Source organism: Lepisma saccharinum, chromosome 22 (assembly GCF_977018435.1).
Source record: "Lepisma saccharinum chromosome 22, izLepSacc3.1, whole genome shotgun sequence".
Classification (NCBI taxonomy): Eukaryota; Metazoa; Arthropoda; class Insecta; order Zygentoma; family Lepismatidae; genus Lepisma; species Lepisma saccharinum.
This window is the reverse complement of record NC_139250.1, coordinates 63,559,516-63,581,987: the sequence shown is the minus strand read 5'-3', so window position 1 is coordinate 63,581,987 and position 22,472 is coordinate 63,559,516. Positions and strand designations below refer to the sequence as shown.

General features: G+C 36.7%; 1 protein-coding gene across 2 annotated transcripts in view; it reads left to right on the top strand.

Moving 5' to 3' along the window:
* Vhl (von Hippel-Lindau protein) overlaps positions 1-21,991 on the top strand; it is a 59,290-nt gene extending 37,299 nt beyond the window's left edge. For both annotated transcript variants that reach the window (XM_083143678.1, XM_083143677.1), the window contains exons 5-6: positions 3,925-4,068; positions 16,916-21,991. In XM_083143678.1, coding sequence (XP_082999804.1) covers positions 3,925-4,068 — 144 coding nt within the window. In that variant the 3' untranslated portion in view covers positions 16,916-21,991. The remainder of the gene's footprint in view (positions 1-3,924; positions 4,069-16,915) is intronic.
* Positions 21,992-22,472: the final 481 nt, after the last annotated feature.

Genomic DNA, 22,472 nt, shown 5'->3' with positions numbered 1-22,472 from the left:
ACAAAGTTCTGTCATTCCAAAGTGTATTTTATCCTTTATTAAGAAATGTCTCATCCAGATATCTATGAGAAATTTCAGGACTGTTCCTTGTTAGTTGCTTTGTTCTTTACATCCATGTCATGATGTGGGGAATTCCTCGTAGCTGAAATGTATGCCAGGTGTTAGAATATCCTTGTGGAGATACCCACAGGCTGGGAGCTCCACAAAGATAAACAAAACACAGTTACAGATCAAGCTAAATTAGTAGTGTGTGACATTCTCTATGAGGGATGAATCAACTCCCAACAGAGATGATAAAGTATTGGGGTTTCGACCCAAGCACCCTGCTCGACACTGCATCTCTCAACAAATGAAGTGTAAGTTTCTTTTATACGCAGTGAAGGCTGTAAGGAATGAAGACAGGGAAGGAAGAAAAAGGTATCGGGATAAGATGAAAACAATGGCCAAATATTCATACTTAATTTAGGAGAATAAACAAAACAACACCGTGCACCTGAACATGCAGAAAACAATACATTCTTTGTAAGTAGCACTCTGGCATTCAATAGATGTGTCCTAACTCTCTGTCTTGCTAATTTGCTAATGGCATCTCATTCATGATTCAGGGAACAAAATACAAGGTGGCAAATGAATCTGCTGTAGCAAACTGGGCTGTAGTACTTACTTCTCTGCAAAACTAATTTATGGAAGTTGTATCAATTTCAACCACCATCCACTTGCAAATATGTTGTGCTATTATTTGGCAGCCTTAATGTGAAACTTTATCTGCCGCTCCTGGGTGCTAGTTATTGGCGTAGCACCACGGAGCCCTTTTCACTAAAAAGACAAGGCCAAAGAACCCCAATAATTTCCTATGCCCCTCAAGGCAAAATTATATTTTTACATCCAATGAGAATTCATAAATTACATTTCTCAGAAATATTGGTTTTATCAAACACATACCCTACTTAGTCCTGTATAATGCACAGTTTTTTTTCCAAAAAATGTGTCCCCAAAAACTGTGGTGCGTATTATGCACAGAATAATTCGGACAGTGAACATAAAACTTCGCATGTTTTCACTATGTCACTGCATATAACACATACATACAGGGTGACAATTAATTAACTATATGAAATAAAACTGAAATTAGTGACAAACCACGTAGTACACAAACTGTATTGTACATGTAAACGGCACTACAGACATTTGGATTTAGGTTATGACTTGTTCGATATGTCTGCCATCTCTGGCTATGATGTGGGACAGACGAACAGCAAAATTCTGCATGACCCGCTGAAGTGTCGAAACATCGATGCTGTTGATGACCTCCTGAATGGCACTTTTCAGCTCGGCAATAGTTTTGGGGTTATTTCTGTACACCTTGTCCTTAACATAGCCCCACAAAAATGAGTCACATGTGTTCAGATCCGGGGAATATAGCGGCCAAGCAAGTCCCCTTCCAGTGGCCTCTGGGTACCCCAGAGCCAGAATGCTGTCCCCAAAATACTCCTGACCGTGACATTTTCACTTGCAAATGGCCGACATCAACATGTTGCATGCGCATACAAATTCCCATCATGCCCTGTGGCCAGCCACGCAGTTTGGATGTCATCACGTGAACCGTTCACAAATTATGACTGTTTTATTTCATATAATTCATTAATTGTCACCCTGTATCAACAGCCACAAATACAAATTACTAGCTTGGACACTTTTTTTAGTAACAATAATTTTCAAAGAAAACAAAATAAAAGTGAAATGACCATTTCCCATGATTTATCACTTCGTAACGAAACGTTTTGCAACGAGAAAAGCAGTGCTGCACCGTTCTCGCTGAATTTGAGTATGCACTTTCCTTCACACGGGATTTGTTGGGCAATAAATAATAGCAAATAACTTCCTGAGTACTGAAATTTTGATTTTGGTTTCTCTACTACAGAATGAACAAAGTGGTTGCAGAAGTAATAGCTTTGGGATACTAAATATAGTGGAGGGGAGGGTAGGTGGTATGGGTTTGTGACTCAGTGTATACACAAGACAATATTCTCTTGTTTCACATGGCAACAGGTATTGAATAGGTATGATGTCATCGCCATAGCAGCATAACAACAGCTCTATGACCTACAAGTAAGAATGCCCTTTCTTGAACCTGAATTGTATTGCGCATTAATACAAGATATAATTGTTTGTCGCTTTTCCCATCAAAAACCAGAGTGTGCATTATGCATGCATGGGCATTACACATGCATAAATACAATACATACACTTTTGGTTTTTATGATGTTTAAAAAAATCAATTGTTTCATAATATGGTATCGGAGAAAATGCTCTTAAAATTGCATGGTAAGTATTTGTAAGAAGAAAGTGTTTTAATTACTAGCCTCAATGCAATGTGTGCTCTTCTTTTTTCCCCTTACAAAGTTCTTTCACATCCAGCTCTATGGAGGAGAGTTGTAGTCTCATGTCCATCCCCACATCCACTCTCCTTCAAAACTTTTGATTTTGTGTAAAGTTACGTTGAGAAACACTTCCCCTAAATCAAATGAAGCCAACTCAACTTAAGAGACTGGAGTTTGTTTTAAATTTCGAGGAGTTTATTATGTCAGAAACGGTATCATTGTACATCAAATTCACCACAGTAACCTCACACTTTCGCCAGCGCTAGGATACGTCATGTTTTCTTTTGCTTTGCTAAGTTTCGGCAGGGATGATGGCAACACGGAAGCAATTATTGAAGGTGGTGTTATGGCTGTTGGTGTGGATGGCAACAGTCAAATCGGAGTTTTGGGTGGAGGAACGGTGATTATTAATCCTTAGGTTCAAGAGGGTGGAGGTTTCGCCTATGTAGAAGTTGCCGCAGATTTGGCAGATGAGGGTGTAAATTAGGTTGGATGAGTGGCAGGTGTCCTTAGGGTGAAGGGTGAAGTCGCCTGCCGGGTCGTCTTTTGTCGCCCCCCCCAACCTCCAAAACATCTTGGTCCGAAACACTCCCACCCCATCCACACCACTCCCTCCAGCTCACAGGTGAAACAAACCCAGATGCAAGACCTGCCCCATACTCATCACCTCCCCCACCCTCCTGATCCCCACAGCGGCTGGCGAGTTCACCATTCACCCTAAGGGCACCTGCCACTCATCCAACCTAATTTACACCCTCATCTGCCAAATCTGCGGCAACTTCTACATAGGCGAAACCTCCACCCCCTTGAACCTAAGGATTAATAATCACCGTTCCTCCACCCAAAACTCCGATTTCACTGTTGCCATCCACACCAACAGCCATAACACCACCTTCAATAACTGCTTCCGTGTTGCCATCATCCATCTTTTACCCCCCCCCCCCCCCCCCTGCTCTGACACATCTTTCCGCAGGCGCTGGGAAAGGGCCTACATAACAGGCACGCATGCCACTATACCCCCCAGACTCAACCTTACAGTAAACACTGGTGAAAGTACTTCTCGTCATCTATCAACTGTTTCTGGCAACACTGATCATAGAGACGCTACGGTCAGTATTCTGTGCCTCTTCTCTTAGTAATGCCGATCTTTCTTCTTCAACTTGAAAATGCGACATAGATCGCGAAATATAGAATAATTTCTCTTCGTGTGGTAAGTGTTTACTGTCTCCTTCTTCATTAGTGTTTATCCGCCCTTCTGGCTATATATATATATCCTCATCACTTCTCACACCCTCCAGGTGCACACGGCCACTGGCAAATTTACCCTTCATCCCAAAGGGACCCGCCATGCCTCAAACCTGTACTTGGTTCAGAGTCTGAAGAAGACCTTGCTAGAATGTTGAAACATTACGTTTAGTTTATGTTTTATAATAAAATAAATTTCTGCCTTGGTCAGCATATTGAGTTTTTGATTCTTGAAGTAAAATAAAGTACTGTAGCATTAGATATGGGTGAATAATTGTGGTTTGTTCGTATGTTTCAGAAGGTGCAAAAGATGCTTCAGTGTCCAGAGGATGCTTTGAATCTAGATATTCCCATGTGTCTACGCACTGAACTTTATAACGACATGCAATGGATCACTGCTAATCGGTATGGACATATGCAAATTAAGCTCCGTGGACATTAGGTAAATTTTCTTTCTCTAACTCGAGTGCATTGAATTTGTAATCTATGGTAAAGTATTCATTTACAATGACTGTGTCTGAAACACAGCACGACACTCCACAAATTTAATTTGTAGAGCCCGGATTTGTATGTAATTACATATTCTATTCCTTTCTAGATACATACCTTGAACAGGAAAATATCAACAAATTATATAACTGACATGATTTTACGTAAGTTTTATATTACATATTTTCACATATTTGTCAGGATATTACATATTTTACATATTTGCTAATTTACTTTACATAAAACAACATATTTCGGTACTTTTTCCTTTCTTGATTCTTTTTCTGATATTTTCGTTCTCTTAAACATGGTGATGAAAATTTGTAGCAATTGTAATGTCATATTTTCTAATCAATGAGATGAATAGTGCTTACTGCCACCTAAAATGGACTGCCACGTCTAAAGACAGGCTGATGATTAAGAAAAAATACAAAACATGCTGCAGTTTCTCCCCTATCACTTTTACTTTTAGTTTAGGCAATACACTTAGACACTTGGCATTGATGGACAAGAAAACTGCTTTCCTGTATGTATCCAGTTACACAATACGTTCCCTTGTACAAGAAGTACAAAAGTAGCTATGTATTTTTATTAGATTGTTCTTTCTGTAGATGCTTCTTTTTACAATTTGTTTCAAAAGTAACACAGAGCTCTCTTACATATTTACATATTCTACAAAATTTGTGACGTGAAAATTAATTAAAAGTTGACAAAATTGGTTTCTTAAATACTTCACGTTGCTGTGCTTTTTTGAGTTTATAAATTAGATAAATTTTAATTTGAACAACTTATGTCCTTAAAATTGTTGAATATTTTCAAGTAAAATAAATATCTAGCAGAATTCTTGAAATTGCTTGGATACTCGATAGTATTAATACATATTCTTTGATACTACATATTTAGCTACATATCCTTTTGATAATACATATTTAGGTACATATGTTATCAATTATTGTTACATATTTATGTACACATCTTGTACTTTGATATTTTCATAAAAATCCGGGGTCTATTAATTAGTAATGATCTGGTATCAATAACAGTACATTGGTATTGACTAGTGCTGGTGATGTTGGAAAGTGTTTGGTAGAATTTTACCACTGATAATGGCTGATATTTTCTGTAGTCTACATAACTTGTTGTATTCACAAAATCCCATGTGACACTTACATGGAGCCTAAATTTACTAGAAATGATACAAAATTCATGTTTTCCATTAATTAGTAACAGTACTGTCGGGAGAAATGGATTTAGTGATTAAATGACAACTGTTATATTCTGATTATTTCATATGTGAAATTATAAGATTCTCACACAGTATTAATCTCAAAGGAACATCCATTGGATAACTACAATTACACAGCTGAGAACCGTGTGTATTTTTAATATCCACCAGTTGTAGATATCTACCGAGTGGTCGCAATTCAAGTTCCCCTACTTCGAGCCCTCTGCAACCCATTGAAAGCAACAGATTGCAGGCAAACTTGGTACAGAGGCTATGGAGACCATGGGGTGGTGAATACTGATGAAAAAGTAATTTAAATTTTCACCACCAGGTGCAAATGTGGTGCTGATATCTAGTACAAAGTGGGCAACATACCAAGAGGTGACCATTGACCACACTGTCTTATGCTTACAAAGGGCCATTCCCCTTAATAGGGTGCATATTGATATTAAAACACTGCTGTACCAACATTAAAGTTACTAGTAGTTGTTATTTCAGCACTACATTTCAACCTTGCGGTGAAAATTTGAACTTTTTCATTTTTTTATCAGCATTCGCTTCCCAGTGGACTCCATAGCATCTGTACCAAGTTTCACTGCAACCTGCTGCTTCACCAGGCTCTGAGTAGGGGAAATTCAATTCTAAGTGCCACATGTGGTTATTATTCCTCACTGTAGGAACTTCATAATATATTTCATTCCTGTACTTTCAGCTAGATAATTTCCCCTTAGTTGAAGATTTTCAATTAAAGAATTATACCGGGTGTTCAAAAATTATTGCTCTATTTTGTAACACTATATTGTCACCAATAATGAACAGAAACACATGATACTACAGGGTGTCTACCAGTCAAGTATGTCAAAAAGTCAAGAAATGATGCTTTGGTCAAGAATTTTTGCTATTTTTGTACAGTATAGTAAACTTACCTGTACTGGGATTTGATAAAATTGAATATTTGGAAATCTAAAATTCTATGGAGTTGTGGTTACAATTTGTTCACTTTGTTTCTTAACAATTACATTCTTGTATGCTTCAAGTTTTGTAAAAATATTAAATAATGTGGCCATTCCCCATCCAGGATGAAGTCTGAAGCATTAATAATTAAAGCAAGTCTAAATCTCTTGTTAAAATACAGCTTCAGTTCTTATCTTAACCAACCTTGTGGTAGGGATTTTTCATTCAATAAGAATATCTATTATCTTAATCTCCAACTATACTTAAGTCGTGGGCGATTAAATGAATGTTAAGAAAATGGAAAAGAGTCAAGAATTTTGGATCTGTTATTTTGGTAGACACCCTGTATTAGCACCATTGGAAAGAGGAATATATGTTGCTTCACCACTAAGAACGAGCCATTCCGACAAAACCTCATCCATTTCCATCATGGCCAAGAGAAACTTCAGCCTCGTAGATGGATCATCAGGCTGGAGTTTTTGTACCAGTTGCAATTTGTACGGGTACAACTGCAATCGTTTACGTAGAACTGTACACACCGTGGATGTCTGTATCTGCAATCCTTGAGTGGTTCTCCGTAGAGATTTTATCCCAGTCAATAAAGGTTTCATATCGGGAATAATTCCGTAAAAGCTGAATTTTGGTCAGTTGTTATAACCTACTAATAGTGCAAAATTCCACGATGCTTCCCCCCCCCCAGCACCCTCCCAAATATCAATTTCGGAGACTCTCAGTTATTAACTTATATGTCCGTAACCAATGGTCATAGACAGGCAATCTTTTTTCAGTCTTAATCCTCGTTATATGGGCTACAAAAAAAGATTCTGTTTAATTTTTCAATAATGTTGGTGGTTTTGCCGTAATTTTAAAAAAAATAATCTTTAAAAAGTGAATTTTTTCTAGTACTTTCTGAAGTTATTGTGTTGTAACTTTTGAACAAATTAAATGACAAGAAATTGTTTCGAATAAAAGTTGTAGCCTAATTTATAAGCTTTAAAACAATATAAGATTTAATATATTTTAATGAAAGATGCGCCATAAAGTGTGTCTCCAAATGGAGGACAGCACCAAAAAAGTGTCTCTTTATCACAGTCCGGCGGTTAAGTTCGGAATCATCGACTTTTCGATGAAAGCAAGAGACTTGGTAGAATCAAGACATGTTCAGTCGAGTAGCCAATCGCCATCTGCGTGCTGGTGGCTGCCATATTGGATATTTTTGATTTGATATATCTCGTGAACAGTGGCACCTGTCAACTTCAGAATTCTTCAGAAATGTAGTGTCAACTTTCATAATATATCAGTAAATCTTTTATGGAAAAATGAAAGTAGTGGTTTTATAGGAATCGCACTATAATACTTTACGTGAATATCTGCAAGTTAAAAGTCTTAATAATTCTTGAACTATACAATAGTATTGTATATTTGGTAACGTTACAAAATGTTTGTTAGAAGACTATAGGGTGATACTCTACGTGATGCACAGGACATTCACACATGGTTAAATGAGTCTGGTATGCTGGTTAATTGATATTGCACTGATCTTTCATATTCATTGTTTTAATACTGGGTGGTTGCTTACCATATGCCAAGAAATAAAATCCTTTCTCACATTAATAATGCAAAATTAAATAATAAAAGTTGTGTGATGCACGGGACTCAGAAAAACATGTGAGAAGCACATAATTGCTTTTCATTGATTATTTCTGTGATTGGAAGAAGTTTCAGGGTGCCATGTTTACACTCAGTTTGCTAAAGACTTTGTACTACAATATGCAATGAACAACGTTTTTATATGAAAAAAAACAACATTTTTAATATTTTCTTTCCTTGTGTGACGCATGGGACATTTGTCTCCCTTATGTTGTCACTTCACTACAGGTGATGTCTGTCTCCATAAACTCTCTCAAAAGGTGGTAACACTATTTTTAAAGTATCTCAAGGACAAAAGATTTGGTATTTTAAGCCTTTAAGAAAAATGACCTGATAAATATATTCAACTATATGTTATTTAATTCTGCATAATGGTATTGCAGATTTGCAGATAACAGTGTAAGACTAAACTCCTGTATCCTAAAGGCCTTCCCGATGGCGCAGTGGTAGCATCGTTGCCTTGTAATCAAGGGGCTCCGGGTTCGATACCCAGTGGAGGTACATGGTTTGGATCCCACTTTAAACTGTAGGCCCAGCCTTGATTAGCCTTATTGTGCATAAAGTGGACTTAAAGCAATCCTATATCCTGTACATTGTTTACAGCTGGTTCAACATTCCATGGTGAATGTCAGATATATCTTGTGTGCTAAGAGACATGCTTTAAGGTAAAAAATACTGTTATTTGCTTTGTTGGTACTCTGTATGAAGTAATTGATCCTAAATCAGAGACCATTGATGAAGTTATATGATCGAATGAACGAACATCTTCAGAATTCAAAAGTTAAGGGCCTTGTTTTTGCAAGAACTTGGTTGCAAATACAGAAAAATATTAATGCGGAAGTATTTTGCAACTTTACATGGGACGGGAGTAGTAGATGGAATCAGCGGACAAGCAAAATCACTTATTCGTACTCATGGAATGAGCAAAAGTAAATGTGCACCAATTGTACAGACTACTTCAGATTTATCAGAAGTAATTAGATTGATTTTTAGTTGATTAGTTTATTTTACTTCGCATTTTGTGCCTGTTGGCTAATTTGCGAAGATGGGGATGAATGATGAAATGATGAAATTGATGAATGGACATTCACAAACAACCAATCCCAAGCGGGATTCGAACTCGGTACCCTTGGCGTCACAGTGTGATGTGCTAACCAGTCGGCCACAGGGTCCGGCAGAAGTAATTAGAAATCTCATGCCCAAATACATGTACAATATATTGGACACTGTGACTTGATGCACATGACATAGGTTTATATGAATAGCTGTATGATCATTTTTTACAATGATGGTAATCATAAAAACAATCACACCACAGTTATGACATGCAATCATGGTTTTCTTATCACAGAGTTCATATTTGCACCTGAATGCATTCTTCTGCTCGAGAAACTTGGGAAAATGGTCGATGTTATCATAACGTAAATGACTTCCACTTGGCACTTTGGGGAGTATAGCTTGTTTTACAGCCTCGTTTCCACTGCTTCCTCTTGTAGATTTGACTTTGTTGCATTTCACCAGATCCAGTGACAAAGTTTCACGGAACTGAAATAGGTCCATAACATCTTTTTGTGGAATATTGCATGCAGCTGCATCAGTTCTGTATTCAAGCCAAGCATTTGCACATGCAAGATCAGTGAAGTGAAATATTACACTTCCATCTTTGCCCATCTGGCCAAAGGCCAAAACCAAAACTGGCATATCACATGAACAAACGCTGTTTTTTTTTTGTTGACAGGCTTCATTCAGTTGTTCTTCTGGAAGTTGTAAGTGCACAGCTTAGATTGAACTTACGTTGGTAAATTTTGTAGTGGCAGAAATGTAATGCCAGTCCATGCATAGAATTTTTTATTTTATTTTATTTTTGTTATTTAGCATTACTTTTCTGCCGATTTTGACTAATTCCAATGACGAGGAAGGATTGAGATATGATGGAATTTATAAAGTGACACTCGGAAAGAAGACGAATGCTTATGCTGGGATTTGAACCCAGGTCCCCCTGGCATTGTAGCATGCTGTGCACCACCTTTGCCACGGAGGTATTTTTATTTTGGCTAGGACAGATTAATTGGTTAGATATATATACAGAGTACTTGTGCAGTGTATGGCAGTCTTTCTGGCCTAATCTGCTTTGTGTGTCCAAAGCAGCTTGTTTATGTGTGATCTATTCTCTCCTGCAGCTTCATATCCCCTTATTCTCTCTCAAATCTCGTCATTCGTTATTCAGTATTTTGTGCTGTTCCCAACAGATGCTCCTGAACAATGTTTCATTGTAAGTCTAAATTCCCCCAAATTCACATTTTATTTTAGCATGCTTTCTAAAATTATACCTTCAATGTACCTTTAAACTAGAGATGGGCCGATATGAAATTTTTGGCCGATACCGATAAAGTACCGATATAAAATTTACCAATACCGATAACCGATATTCTACCGATCCGATATAAAATTAGAAATGATCCTTGAAGAACCTTAAAGGTTTTGACCTCCTTAATAAACGTATGTTTCAAGGTGACTGTAGTGAAAAAGAAATTGCATATTAAGGCATTTACTTTTTTAGAAATGAGGGCATGCAGATTATCCATTAAAATTACAGCAAAATGGCAGAATTTTGTACTAAATTATCAGATATTTATCAATATATCGGATCGGTAAAATAATCGGTAATTTTACCGATAAACCGATACACCGATATGCCTATATCGGCCGATACCGATAGAGTACTGATTAATCGGTCCCATCCCTACTTTAAACCAATATTTTAAATTGTAGGTCTCATAGTCTAAACTTGTTTGTGACAGCTTTATATGACAGAAACAATTTTTGAGGAAGATTTCTTGTGCGAGAAATATCGATGTTGTATACCGTATGATGGTAGCTGACCACTACTTATCTCCAGTAAAACCACTCCATTTTGCTTTGTGATGCAACATGTTTCTCACGCAACAATTACCAATGTTATGTCTCCAGTGGTACAGTAGATGCGCACTCAGTCTCCCCTCACCCCACCTCCTTACTCAGTGATTGCAAAAACTTTCGATAGAAGATGAAAAATTGTGGAAAACATTTATTTACACATTGTTTCATGCAGCTCTCAGAATTATTCCATGTATGGAACATCATAGTTTGTTTTTTTGGATAAAATTTTGGAAAACATGACCATTATACAGGCTTAAATATGAGATACTTTATTTTGTGGCATTTTTTATATTTTAAGTACAAAATGTGTTGAAATTTGCCACAGGCCACAGTTTGCATTTCATGTCAAATTTGCACTGTTTCGTGATTCTGAATGGATGAAAAATGTGTTTAGAACAGGAGGTCCCAAACTTTTTTGTTTCATGCCTCCCTTAGTGCTTCAAGATTTTTCCATAGCACCCAAGTCAGAATTTAGGCCGGACTTAAAAGTGGACTTAAAACACCAGTTCAATTAATCAATCAATCGAAAGGTTCTAGGTTCGATCCCTGGTGGTCAGGCCGGTAGCCAGATTTTGATTTCGGAAGGGGTTTATCCCTTATCGGCAGCCGCCATCTAAAGACGACAAAAAGGTTGGTGGGAGGAGTAAATGCGCTGAAGATGAATTTTCTTGGTATATTGCAATTTACCATATACAAGATGTTTAATCCTATTAATGAAGTAAATTTAATTACTACTACACATTATTAAAATCAGATATTTGTAGGATTTCGGGAAAGGACTGCAGCTCCCGAGCCCCTTCCCTGGGTATGTGCCTGCTTGTATTAGTTCCAAAATTTCTGTGCTGTTCCAACATCGTGAGGACAATTTGGGAAGTACTTGAAAGCGATATGGAAGAAAATTCCGCTCTCGAAACTATGGGACTCGATGAGATGACCATGCACAACCGAATAAAAGAACTCTTCATGGGCCTTGTCCCTCAATATTAATTCGCAGGCCTAGTCCCTCAATATTAATTTTACTGACTCATTGTAAGTTTTTCTCGGCCTCCTCGATGATGCAGTGGTAGCGTTGCCACCTTGTAATCAAGGGGTCCAGGGTTCGATACCTGGTGGAGGCACATGGTTCGGATCCCCGATTAGCCTTACTGTGCATACAGTGGACTTAAAACACAAACCGATAATTGGAAGGTTTTAGAAGAACCAAACATGGCTTTTTATGCATCGTACAACTTTGCTTCTTTTCACCCTACTTTTACAGTTTTTCTTCCTAAGAATTCCACTGAGTATAACATGCTACGAAACCAGAGGTCCAAGGTTCGGACATTGGACAGGTATGGTTGCATCATGTCTGTCCCATCGCCATTCCTTCGGCTCATCATTCGTCCTTATCGTCGCATTTGACCCAAGAGGTAGAAAAGCAGCATAATGTAGAAACATATAAATGATTGATTTGGTTTATTTTACTTTGCTTTTCTGACACTTTTTGGCTAATCGTGAAGATAAAGATGACAATGAGTGATGTGGTTTGGTTTGAGTTGGTGTTTCAAGTCCACCTTATGCACAGCAAGGCTAATCGGGACTGGACCTACAGTTTAAAGTGGGTTCCGAACCACTTGTGCCTCCACCGGGTATCGAACCCGGGATACCTTGATTACAAGGCAATGACGCTACGACTGCGCCATGGGGGAGGCCCCAATGAGTGATGTGAAATTGATGAGTGGACCATCATAAAGAACACACATGCTCAGTCTGGGATTCGAACCCAGGACCCCTGGCATCGTAATGCACCTTGTTAACCACTGCACAACAAATAGAAACAGAAAATGCTTGATAAGTTATTTGCTTCTCCATAACTCATTATTATATTATAAGTATTATTCACTGTATGACTAGGGATTAATTATATTTGTATGTCTAGCCAACCTAGCCACCTAAGCAGCAGCAGCTTCCGCATTTGCAGGTTGAGGCTAAATGAAGAAAAATCACAGAAAGTCAGAAATATATACAAATTTTGTAACATAATACTTATAGAGCATGCAGACGGCTGTAAAAACAATTGCTACATACCTAGTTTCCTTCCTTAATTGAAACGTGGTTTATTCTTCATTATACATGAGATCAACCACCCTGGGAGTCGAACCCAGGATCTTGTGTGGTAGTCAGACTCTCTTTTAGATTGCCAATATGTTGGATATTTGATCCATTGTCTCCAGAGGAAGACAATCTGGCAGCTTGTCATTCGACATTTTACTCGCGGTGTAGGAAAACGAGATCACAAACACTTCGTGATGCTATCTTCTCGCGTTTACAGAAGTTTACCACCGCTCGGACCACAAATGCTACTTCAAACTATCTGACAGATATCAACTATCCACCAAATCAACAAATGAACCGACCGTTTCGATGTTTCTCCAAATTTTCAGAAAGTGGCCTTTCCCCTCCTTTGCAGGGGGGCAGGTCATTAGCAGGAGGGTTGAGTGCATGCGAGAAGAACTGCTATTTAATTAATTCCCGCCCCGAAAAAGGGACAAGCAATTCTGTTCTTGGAATTTGAAATGCATGGGGATATCTTTTCTGAACAATAAAATAATTAACCCAGAAAGTTCTAGCCACCCGTAGCTAAATCTTCCTGTTTGTGTCGTCCTTTCGGCGCCCATGGAGCCAGTGCAGGGCCAGATGAAGAGAAAGTGCGGGTTTTGTGGGGATCCTGGATCTGGTGTGCAGCAGGGAGGAAAAGTGCATTTTCAATAGGTCTCAGACTTCCCTGACCGGGGCGGACCACAAAACAATTAACTTCATCCCCTCCCAATACATCTGTTTGTGTTCAAAAAGCAAGAAACAGGGAAATAAGAAAGAAATGCCTTGCTTGGGTTCGTGCTACTGAAAATTGAAGAAGTGTTTCAAACTGCAAGCAAAATTTACTGAAGAATTATTTTGCAATATTTGTCATCAAAGTAAAATTTCCAGCAAATACAGAACAGTTTCCCGGGGTCACGTGGACATTTGCCTGGGCAGTGCCTCCACATGCGCTCCCCTAATGACATCCCTAATGGAAAACAAGGACACAAACTCTATTTTTGAATGACAGAAAATGGATGATAAATGCATTCCGAACATATTTCTTTTTGTACATATAACATGTATAAATTTCATTTACAACATATGTTTTACACATATGCAACATGGAGCGACATTAAATAAGAAAATACATATGCAACATGGTAACATTAATTGTGTACATATTCAAAGTTTATTCAATACATATATACCACACATAGTATTTAAATACATTACCATACAGAAAACAAAACACAACATTGCGAGCGAAGCGAGCAAAAACATTTTCAGATCCAATTTTGCAATTGAAAACAATATTGATTTAATAGGGCACAAATAATTTCACTGGACGCCATGGCATTCTCTCTTTTTCAACTTTTTTTTATTTAGATCGCTCGGCATCCATGGCCGACACCCTCTGCCCCCTAGCTACGACTCTGAACCTGACGATACCACTCTGAACCTGACGATACCAAGATAAGCAGGCTTTGCAAGCGAAGTGAGCAAGAAAATTTTGCGAAATGTATTTTAATACGCATAAGATTTGAAATTGAAGGGGGCAATTGCTCCTCTGTGCCCCCAGGTGCCCTTGGCCATCAATGTTTCTTCCCCCCTTGCCCACCCTGTGGTTGCACCACTGAATTTGGAAACATTTTACATGTAAAAAGTACTAAATAAGCACATATTTTTAACAATCATATCATATTGGACCCCAGGGTGCCATGGTGCCCACTTTTGGAATCACTGGTTTAGAACATGTCACTTGAAGTTCGTAAGCACTTTTTTTTAATCACTTAACATTTTTCGTGTTACCGCATTTGCAAGAAATCAAGGCCCTATATTACCTTCTTACATTTCATAACCAAGTCCCTGTTCCATATCAATCTCCTGTCACTTCAATAGAATCCACTTCCAAGTTATCCTCTTCTGTTTACCAATGCCACGGGTCCTGGATTCGAATCCCTACCTGGCCGGCGGTGTCTTATGTGAGTGTCCCTTCATCCATTTCAACATATCATCACCCATCCTCATCTTTGGGTTTAGGCAAAAGTAGCAGAAAATTGAAGTGAAATAAACCAAATCGATCAATCTCTCTTCTGTTTAGCTCTTAATCCATTCTTCCATTTCCTTCAATTATGCTTCCCAGATGTCTCAAACTCTTCTCTTTCTAACTTCAATTGTGGTGCTGAATTTCATTCTGGCCCTTTGGATTTTCACATTCCAACGTTTATTATTTCCTGCACTATTTCTCCACATCAATAAGTCATCAGCAGACAGAAATAGTTTCTGTATTCTCCTACACCTCTCTAGTAGTTATATAATTACAATTATGATTATGAAGAGCAGTGGAGAAAGTCCACTTTCCTACTTTACTCTCTTACTGGTACTGTGCCAAATCATCCTGTTTTATTTAATATTTTTTATTTTTACATTATCAGTGCACATGATGGATACCTTTAAATACGAGGGTAAGTCAATAAGTAGGTCACGAATGTTGATTAAAAAAATACTAAGTGAGATACTCACTTGAAAACCGTTTTTATTTTTTAACATAATCTCCAACAACACTGATACACTTATCCCATCACTTTATCAGTTCCCCAAAACCTGCTGCATAAAAGTCTTCGGGCTCCTCACCCAGTCAACATCTTCAACATCTGAGAAACGTTTGCTGCAATCGTGCACACAATTTTAGGAAATTTTAACAATAATGCATTATGTTGTGGGCTAAACCACGAGAACACCCTATTGCAGGTGCTAAGCTGTCTATCGTCAGCTTGAATCATCTCCTCCACGCTTGCCATCCTCTCGCTCAGTCCTCGAGCACATCACCATTTTTAAACTGAGCTCCAATTGCATGCGTCTGCTATCTAGCGACTGCTAACTGAATATCCTCGAGCTGGATTGTGCTGCCATGCAATGACACCTTTAGAAACTACTCACTGCTATTTCCAGCTAACCCACATCAGTTTCTGACCTATTTATTGACTTCCCCTCATACATAGAAACATTGATAAAATGCTAAATTGTGCACTAAGTTACAAGCTGTTCATAGTACAATAAAAAAGGTAAAGTGCTCCCCTGTGTTTAGAACTACGCCATGAAGGCATATAGGGGGTGTGGGGGTAATGCCCCACACTTTCTTGATCCGGTCGTGAGTGGGGGTGATGTGATCGGCATCACGCCCCTGACTGCCTTTACCCCCCAGGGTTTCCCCCAGGTACCCATGTTATTCGATGCTGGGTGGGTGCCGGGGCCGCTTCCAACATTAGAAAAGTTCCTGGATTTGAACCGGCCGGGGATCGAATTGTACTATTGTTCATAGTACAATATTACAGCAAAAGAATTATCAATTACTGTATTTATTGCATAATCGTGCCAGGATTTTATGCCTTTTTTTTTGCCAAAATGTGTGATGTGACCATTATGTAAGGCTTTTTTTTTAATGTACCAGTACTTAAAAAATCATTTATTGCTGGTAAAATGTTTTTAGTGTAAGATTAGGATGCAGGGAATAATTGTCATTAACATTGAATTGTTCAAATCAACACATTATTTTTTCATGACAGTTTAATGAGCTACTTTCCACTGTGCGAAAATGTTAATGCATTAGTTGTTATTGATTTGTGCATTATAGTTGAAATATTTCAGCAAATTTACTACAGTTTTACGAAATACAGACTTACAAAATTTTATCTTCTGTGTCCGAAGATTGTGTGCTAAAATTGCATTTGTTACCTGATACGCCAATGCAATGATAGGTTATAAATCAAATTTTGGAACGAATAAAAGAGAGTGCGCCAATTGTGTCCATTGAAATACGGCATCCAATACACCAAGAACTCAGATTCAGTTCTTGCCTGAGTCACATTTTTCACCTATTTTTTTAATAGGTTATTATTATATTATAAATAACTTTGTAGATTGTGCATATTTGTTTCTCATTTTCATGGAAATGCAATGGGATAATCAAGTTTTGTCTTTTCTTTTGTAGGTATGTGCCTGCAATAATTTTCCAGGTGACACAGAAGTATGAACTATATGGAACTGTAGTTACATTTTATTTGTGAGAATGTGTTAACTGGAACACAAGGTCTAGTCAGGTTTTACGGTTTTTAGAGTGTACATGTTGCAGAATATTATAATACAGATATATATTTTTTTCCAATATTTTTATAAGTGCATGCAAGTATGTATGGAACATTATAATTTCATTAGATAGAAAACTAATGTTATAAAATTTGATTGAACAAATCAGATGGACATGTAAAAGTATTGCATTTATCTTATTTTTTTATGGAAGTGTATTGTTTTGTTTTCTTTTCATATGTATATATTTATATGCCCTGTGTCCATATCTACTGGAAAGTACCTTCTCCTTTTATAGTGCTTCTGATGTATATAGTACAAGAAAAATGAAATGGTTTTACAATTACTCTTATTAATGACTACATTATGTTCCTACCGATCACAGTGAAGTAGAGAGAACGAACTTTGAAGAGGTTTCTGTTTTTCTGTTGTGGACAGATACGATGAAATAGAAAAATGTGCATTGCGTTATCTCTTCAAATGATACAAACAGTACATACACTCTGATTAGAAATACTCACTCTTCTCTACTAGTAAACACTAATATGTAAAAAATGAAACACATAAAGTATTAGATGTGTTGTACATATTTATTCATTATATATAGATGTAAATATGTCATTAGTTAATTCCATCATTTATATATATATATATAATTATCCCAGTACATTTATATGTTGGTACTTAGCATGATGCTCTAAATAATTTGTGCTGACCCAAAATACAGAAACTCTTAACCAAAGTGTTTCCCTGCACAGAGTTTCACTGATGTCCATACAAGATCTTTGAAATTTCATACCTGCTATAATTATTCTATTTTAAATTTGACTTTTATCATTCAATAACATGTAATCAGGTGTTAGATAAATGAATGCATTATTGGTGAAAGGTATTTGTGTGCGTGTGTGTACTATGTGCCTTAGACATAAATAAGTCTGATTCAATAAACGGAGTGTGGGTATAGAAGGGTCATTCAGAATGGTGATTGTTTTTTTTTACATAATTGACATTAGTGTAAAAGAATCGGATATTTATTTTAGTACATATTTTTCCCAACAATGGAAAAGTGGGAAGTGTTGTTAGTTTTCTGTTCATGTAGCTGTATATATTTGTGTTTTATTTTATTGAATCTCAGGAATATGTTATTTTTCTATGATTACTAGGGAAATGATTTTAAGGTGCAAAATTATGGTCGGGAAGGGCGGGGGGGGGGGAAAGGTTTTGAAAATGTTATCAACAAGGTTCAAAAAAAGGTGCTGATGAAATGTGTGTATTCAATGCTCTCTTTTTCTGCACCTTCTGTATATAATGCACGTGGACCGCATAGAGAACTGTAGTTCTGCCGAATAGGTTTTGTTGAAGTTTGTGTTTTCTCTTGCATGTTTTGCTACATTATCTTGTGAAATATTGGGGCTGCAATGATTATATTATAACATTTTATAGCTATCGTTCTGCTAGACAAAATGAAACTACATAATTTTATGTGGCTGCTCAAGAAGAGGGTAAATCATTAATTTTTCTGTTCAATTTTTTTTAACAAAACTTGAAAGTTAAGGAAGGAATTAAAGGTGCTGAAGCATCAAAGAGGGGGTAAAAGGGGGGTAAATGTGCTAATCTCGCAAAAAGGTGCAACAAAGCATTTTACTTGATTTCATGCCCTAAAATGCATATCTCAAACGATCGATATGAAAACAGCTATACTTTTGGAAAGGTGCTGCCGTTCCCCAATGATTACTTTTAATAATGATGAAAAATATAATACCTAATATATTTTCTTCATGGTTGTAACAAGCAACAAAATTAAAATTACTTTTATGTTTCCTGTACCTTAATATTTTTGCAAGGAATGTCTTTTCCTTCAGCCACATTTTTTTAGTACCTTGAACCTGGTATTCACCTAAATGAATTGGCCAGTCGAGAAAATTGCTACTGCCATTGACTCAAGTGTTTTATTGCAGAACACACAGTTCTGAAGTTTAGCACGGTTTTTGTGAATTCATTTTTTTTATGCAAAACGTTTTCTGTGTAGATAATGTACAAATATGGGAAATGCAGATCAAACGTTTTAATTTAGAAGTTTTAACATCTTGGAAAAATAATATGATATGAATTTATTAACTAAAAAATTATGTTGTTTGCTGTAGTTTGCTACCAATCTCTTGTTCACGCTTAGTCTCTCTAAATCAACCAAAAACGAATTGCCATGTATTTGTATATACCCCCAGTTTATATACAGGGTGATTATAAAGTTTCGATCCATTCTGTGAAAAACAGATATTAGAATCAAACCAATAATGAGAATAGTAAACCACACATAATCCATCACAAGTTGCACTGAGGTGTTTCATGCAGCGGTACATCGCTGGGAGTTTTGTGTGGACGTGCAAGATGGATTATGTGTTACTCTGAGGTTGGGTTTACATTATCTGTAGAAGTTTTGATAGATTATGTGTTACTAAGTGTTAGGGCTATTCCCATTATTGGTTTGATTTTAATATCTGTTTTTCACAGAATGGATCGAAACTTTATAATCACCCTGTATTTTCCCAGTTTTTAAATTTTTGGATAGGGACACAAAATGTAAGGGGCTTATGCTGGGTACAATTAGTCATGATAGAAACAGATTAGGGCCAGGGGGAACCATAATTGTGTGTTGCAGGCATATTCAATTCAATTCAAAAATTTTAAATGGAAAGGGGGTGATTGGATGTATAGAATCAGTAGAGGTGCATTATTTTGGTTAATAAGAAAGCAAACTTTCGGTACAAAAACCGAGTCAATTTCGGGATCAAAAGTGGTAAATAAAATAAAATTCTGCTGCTATAGCGTTGAAAAAGTGGTATAAAAAATGACATTTTGGTTTTAAAAAATGTGAATACTATCCCAAATTTGATTTAAAAACTGCAGTTATTACACAAAATAAACATATTCCTTCTAATAGCACATTTATGTTGTAACATAATATTAAGTTTATTCCTGTATAAAGGGGTCCATTTTTGCTTCTCAAATATTTACAGCAGGATTATTCAATTTTCCATGAATTACATAACTTGCAGGATAATTGTGATTTCAGAAAGTGTCGCGTCTGTAAATAATCTCTAAATTTTGTGTTTGAGTCTATTTCGCATTTTGCAATTCATTTCGCCTTATTTCGTGACAAAACAGGGTAGGAAAATGCAACTCACACCTTTCAGAAACATGAAAAAGTAACATTACAATGTGTTATTTCACATTTTCATGTTTTCGTCAAAAACGAAACATGCATGCCTCTACGAATCAGGCTAGAATTTCAGAACAAATGCAGTTTTGAAGCTTTTAAGCATATCTTTAACCAATAAAATGTTTTTCGCATATTTTCCACTCGCGATACCTGTTCAATATGTTGTCAGTGTTCCTTTATGCACACCCGTAGGCGTTTCTTCCACTCAACGCAGAACATTTTGCAATGTAGCAGGTGCGACAGCATTGCAAGAAACAACTATGCATTCTCTCAGATGGACATATCACAGATTTTTAGTGCCTTCAAATGTTCCCAAAGGTCCAAAGGTGTTAGATGCGTGGAACTTTCAGGCTGTTCAGCAGGTCACTAGCTGCCAATCCATCTACTGAGAAGAAACTCTTGTGTGAAGAAACTCAAAGAACTGTATTCCCGATTAGATAAGCAAGGATCGAAGAACTTGCTCATTTAACAAATCCAAGTAGCCATCAGGATTTTATGTTTTGTCAATGAAAAATGAAGCAACCAGTCACATTCCCCACACCACACCACACCACACCACACCACACCACACCACACCACACCACACCACGCCATAATCTTACCAGCACCAACCATTCGTCTGGGTTCTGTCTAATGTGGATTATCATGTAACAAGTATCGCATATTCTGCTTGTTAACTTCACCGTTAACATAAAAAATTAGCCTCGTCACTGTGAAGGGTTTTTCATTACAAAGGAATCGTCATATTATAATTCTTTTGAGATACCATTCACAATATTCAACTCTTTGAAATGTTGCTGATTAAAATCACGTGCAATTGCACGTAAAGTTTTCTCCGTAGTTATCAGTATTATATTGCTGTGTCACTTGCGCATTAGAGGCATTTTAATAATTTTTTCAGACCTCGAAAAGGAGAAAATGGTTACAGGTTAAAGATACATTGAAAAACCTTCACCACTGCAATCCTCATGAAATTCCAGCCTGATTTGATATCTCGCACCCCCTTTCCATTTAAAATTTTTGATTTGAATTCAATATGACTGCCAACAATATGGCAGATCTCGGTTTGATACGCCCAACTGTGGTTCTCCCCTCGGGCCTAACCTGTTTCTATCATGCCCAGTTGAACCCAGCACAGCTCCTTTTTCATAGAAGGTGTTAAGGGACTTTTGACGCACCCTGCATATTAATATTTTAACTTCTAATAACCTACAACATGATTCCTGTAGCTTTTCTTACTATCTTTAGTGCTAATAATCACTTTAATTTTGCTCAGTTCTACATGAAATAGGAGTGTAATAATTTCAAGTATGTTTAAACTCATTACATGTCTTCCATAACAACCAAAAATATATGCTTTTTTGTCTAAAAAGAAATGTCGTATGTAAGGTTGTAAGTTTACGTATTGAACATAAAGTCACGTTTTTTTCTGTCAATGATCCAAGGAAACGTGTAAATTATATAAAAGGCAATTTTGAAGTATTCAGTGTATTTGTAATGTTTAAATTTCATGTAGTGTTACTTGTTAAATAATTATGTTTCAACTGGACACCTGTTTATATTAACATGCATGAAGAGCTTCATGTGAATATTTAATATATATGTTTATACAACTAATCAACTGATTGTAAACATGGCTGTGAGTTTTCATGTGACATTTAAAACAGTTTTCATATGTTTATAAATGAATTATGTACGTATGTACACATTTGCAAAACTGTTTAAAAGTTTTATTTTTTTAGATATGTAAAAAATGTTGTAACAAACATTCAAGATATAAAGCTAATTTTAGATTTTTCTTTTTTTTTTTTTATTCCAATTACTACTCAAGTAAGGTGTGAACACTTACCTCATATGTTATTGTAGCAATTTGTTTCTTTACACCACATATTTGCAAAAGATACAATTCAACCCATGTTTATGGATTGTTTAAATTCATATTTTGTATTCTCTCATGCAATCTTAACTTCCATCCTTCTGACTGAAGGTGAAAAATTATGTGAAACATGAAAAAGGGTCTCAATGTTAGCCTCTATGGAAGTCACAGAAGTACTAAAAGCATTGACGGTCTTTGTACATGTGAACAGGAATGGATTGCTTTTAAGAAGTGTCTATTAGATTTACAAGTTGTAATGAACAAATGAATAACATGATCATTTAGTTTAACATACTTCCAAAGATAGCACGAAGCCAATTTAGTTGAACTGAAATCTGAACCAAGGAAATAGCACTGCAATGGAAT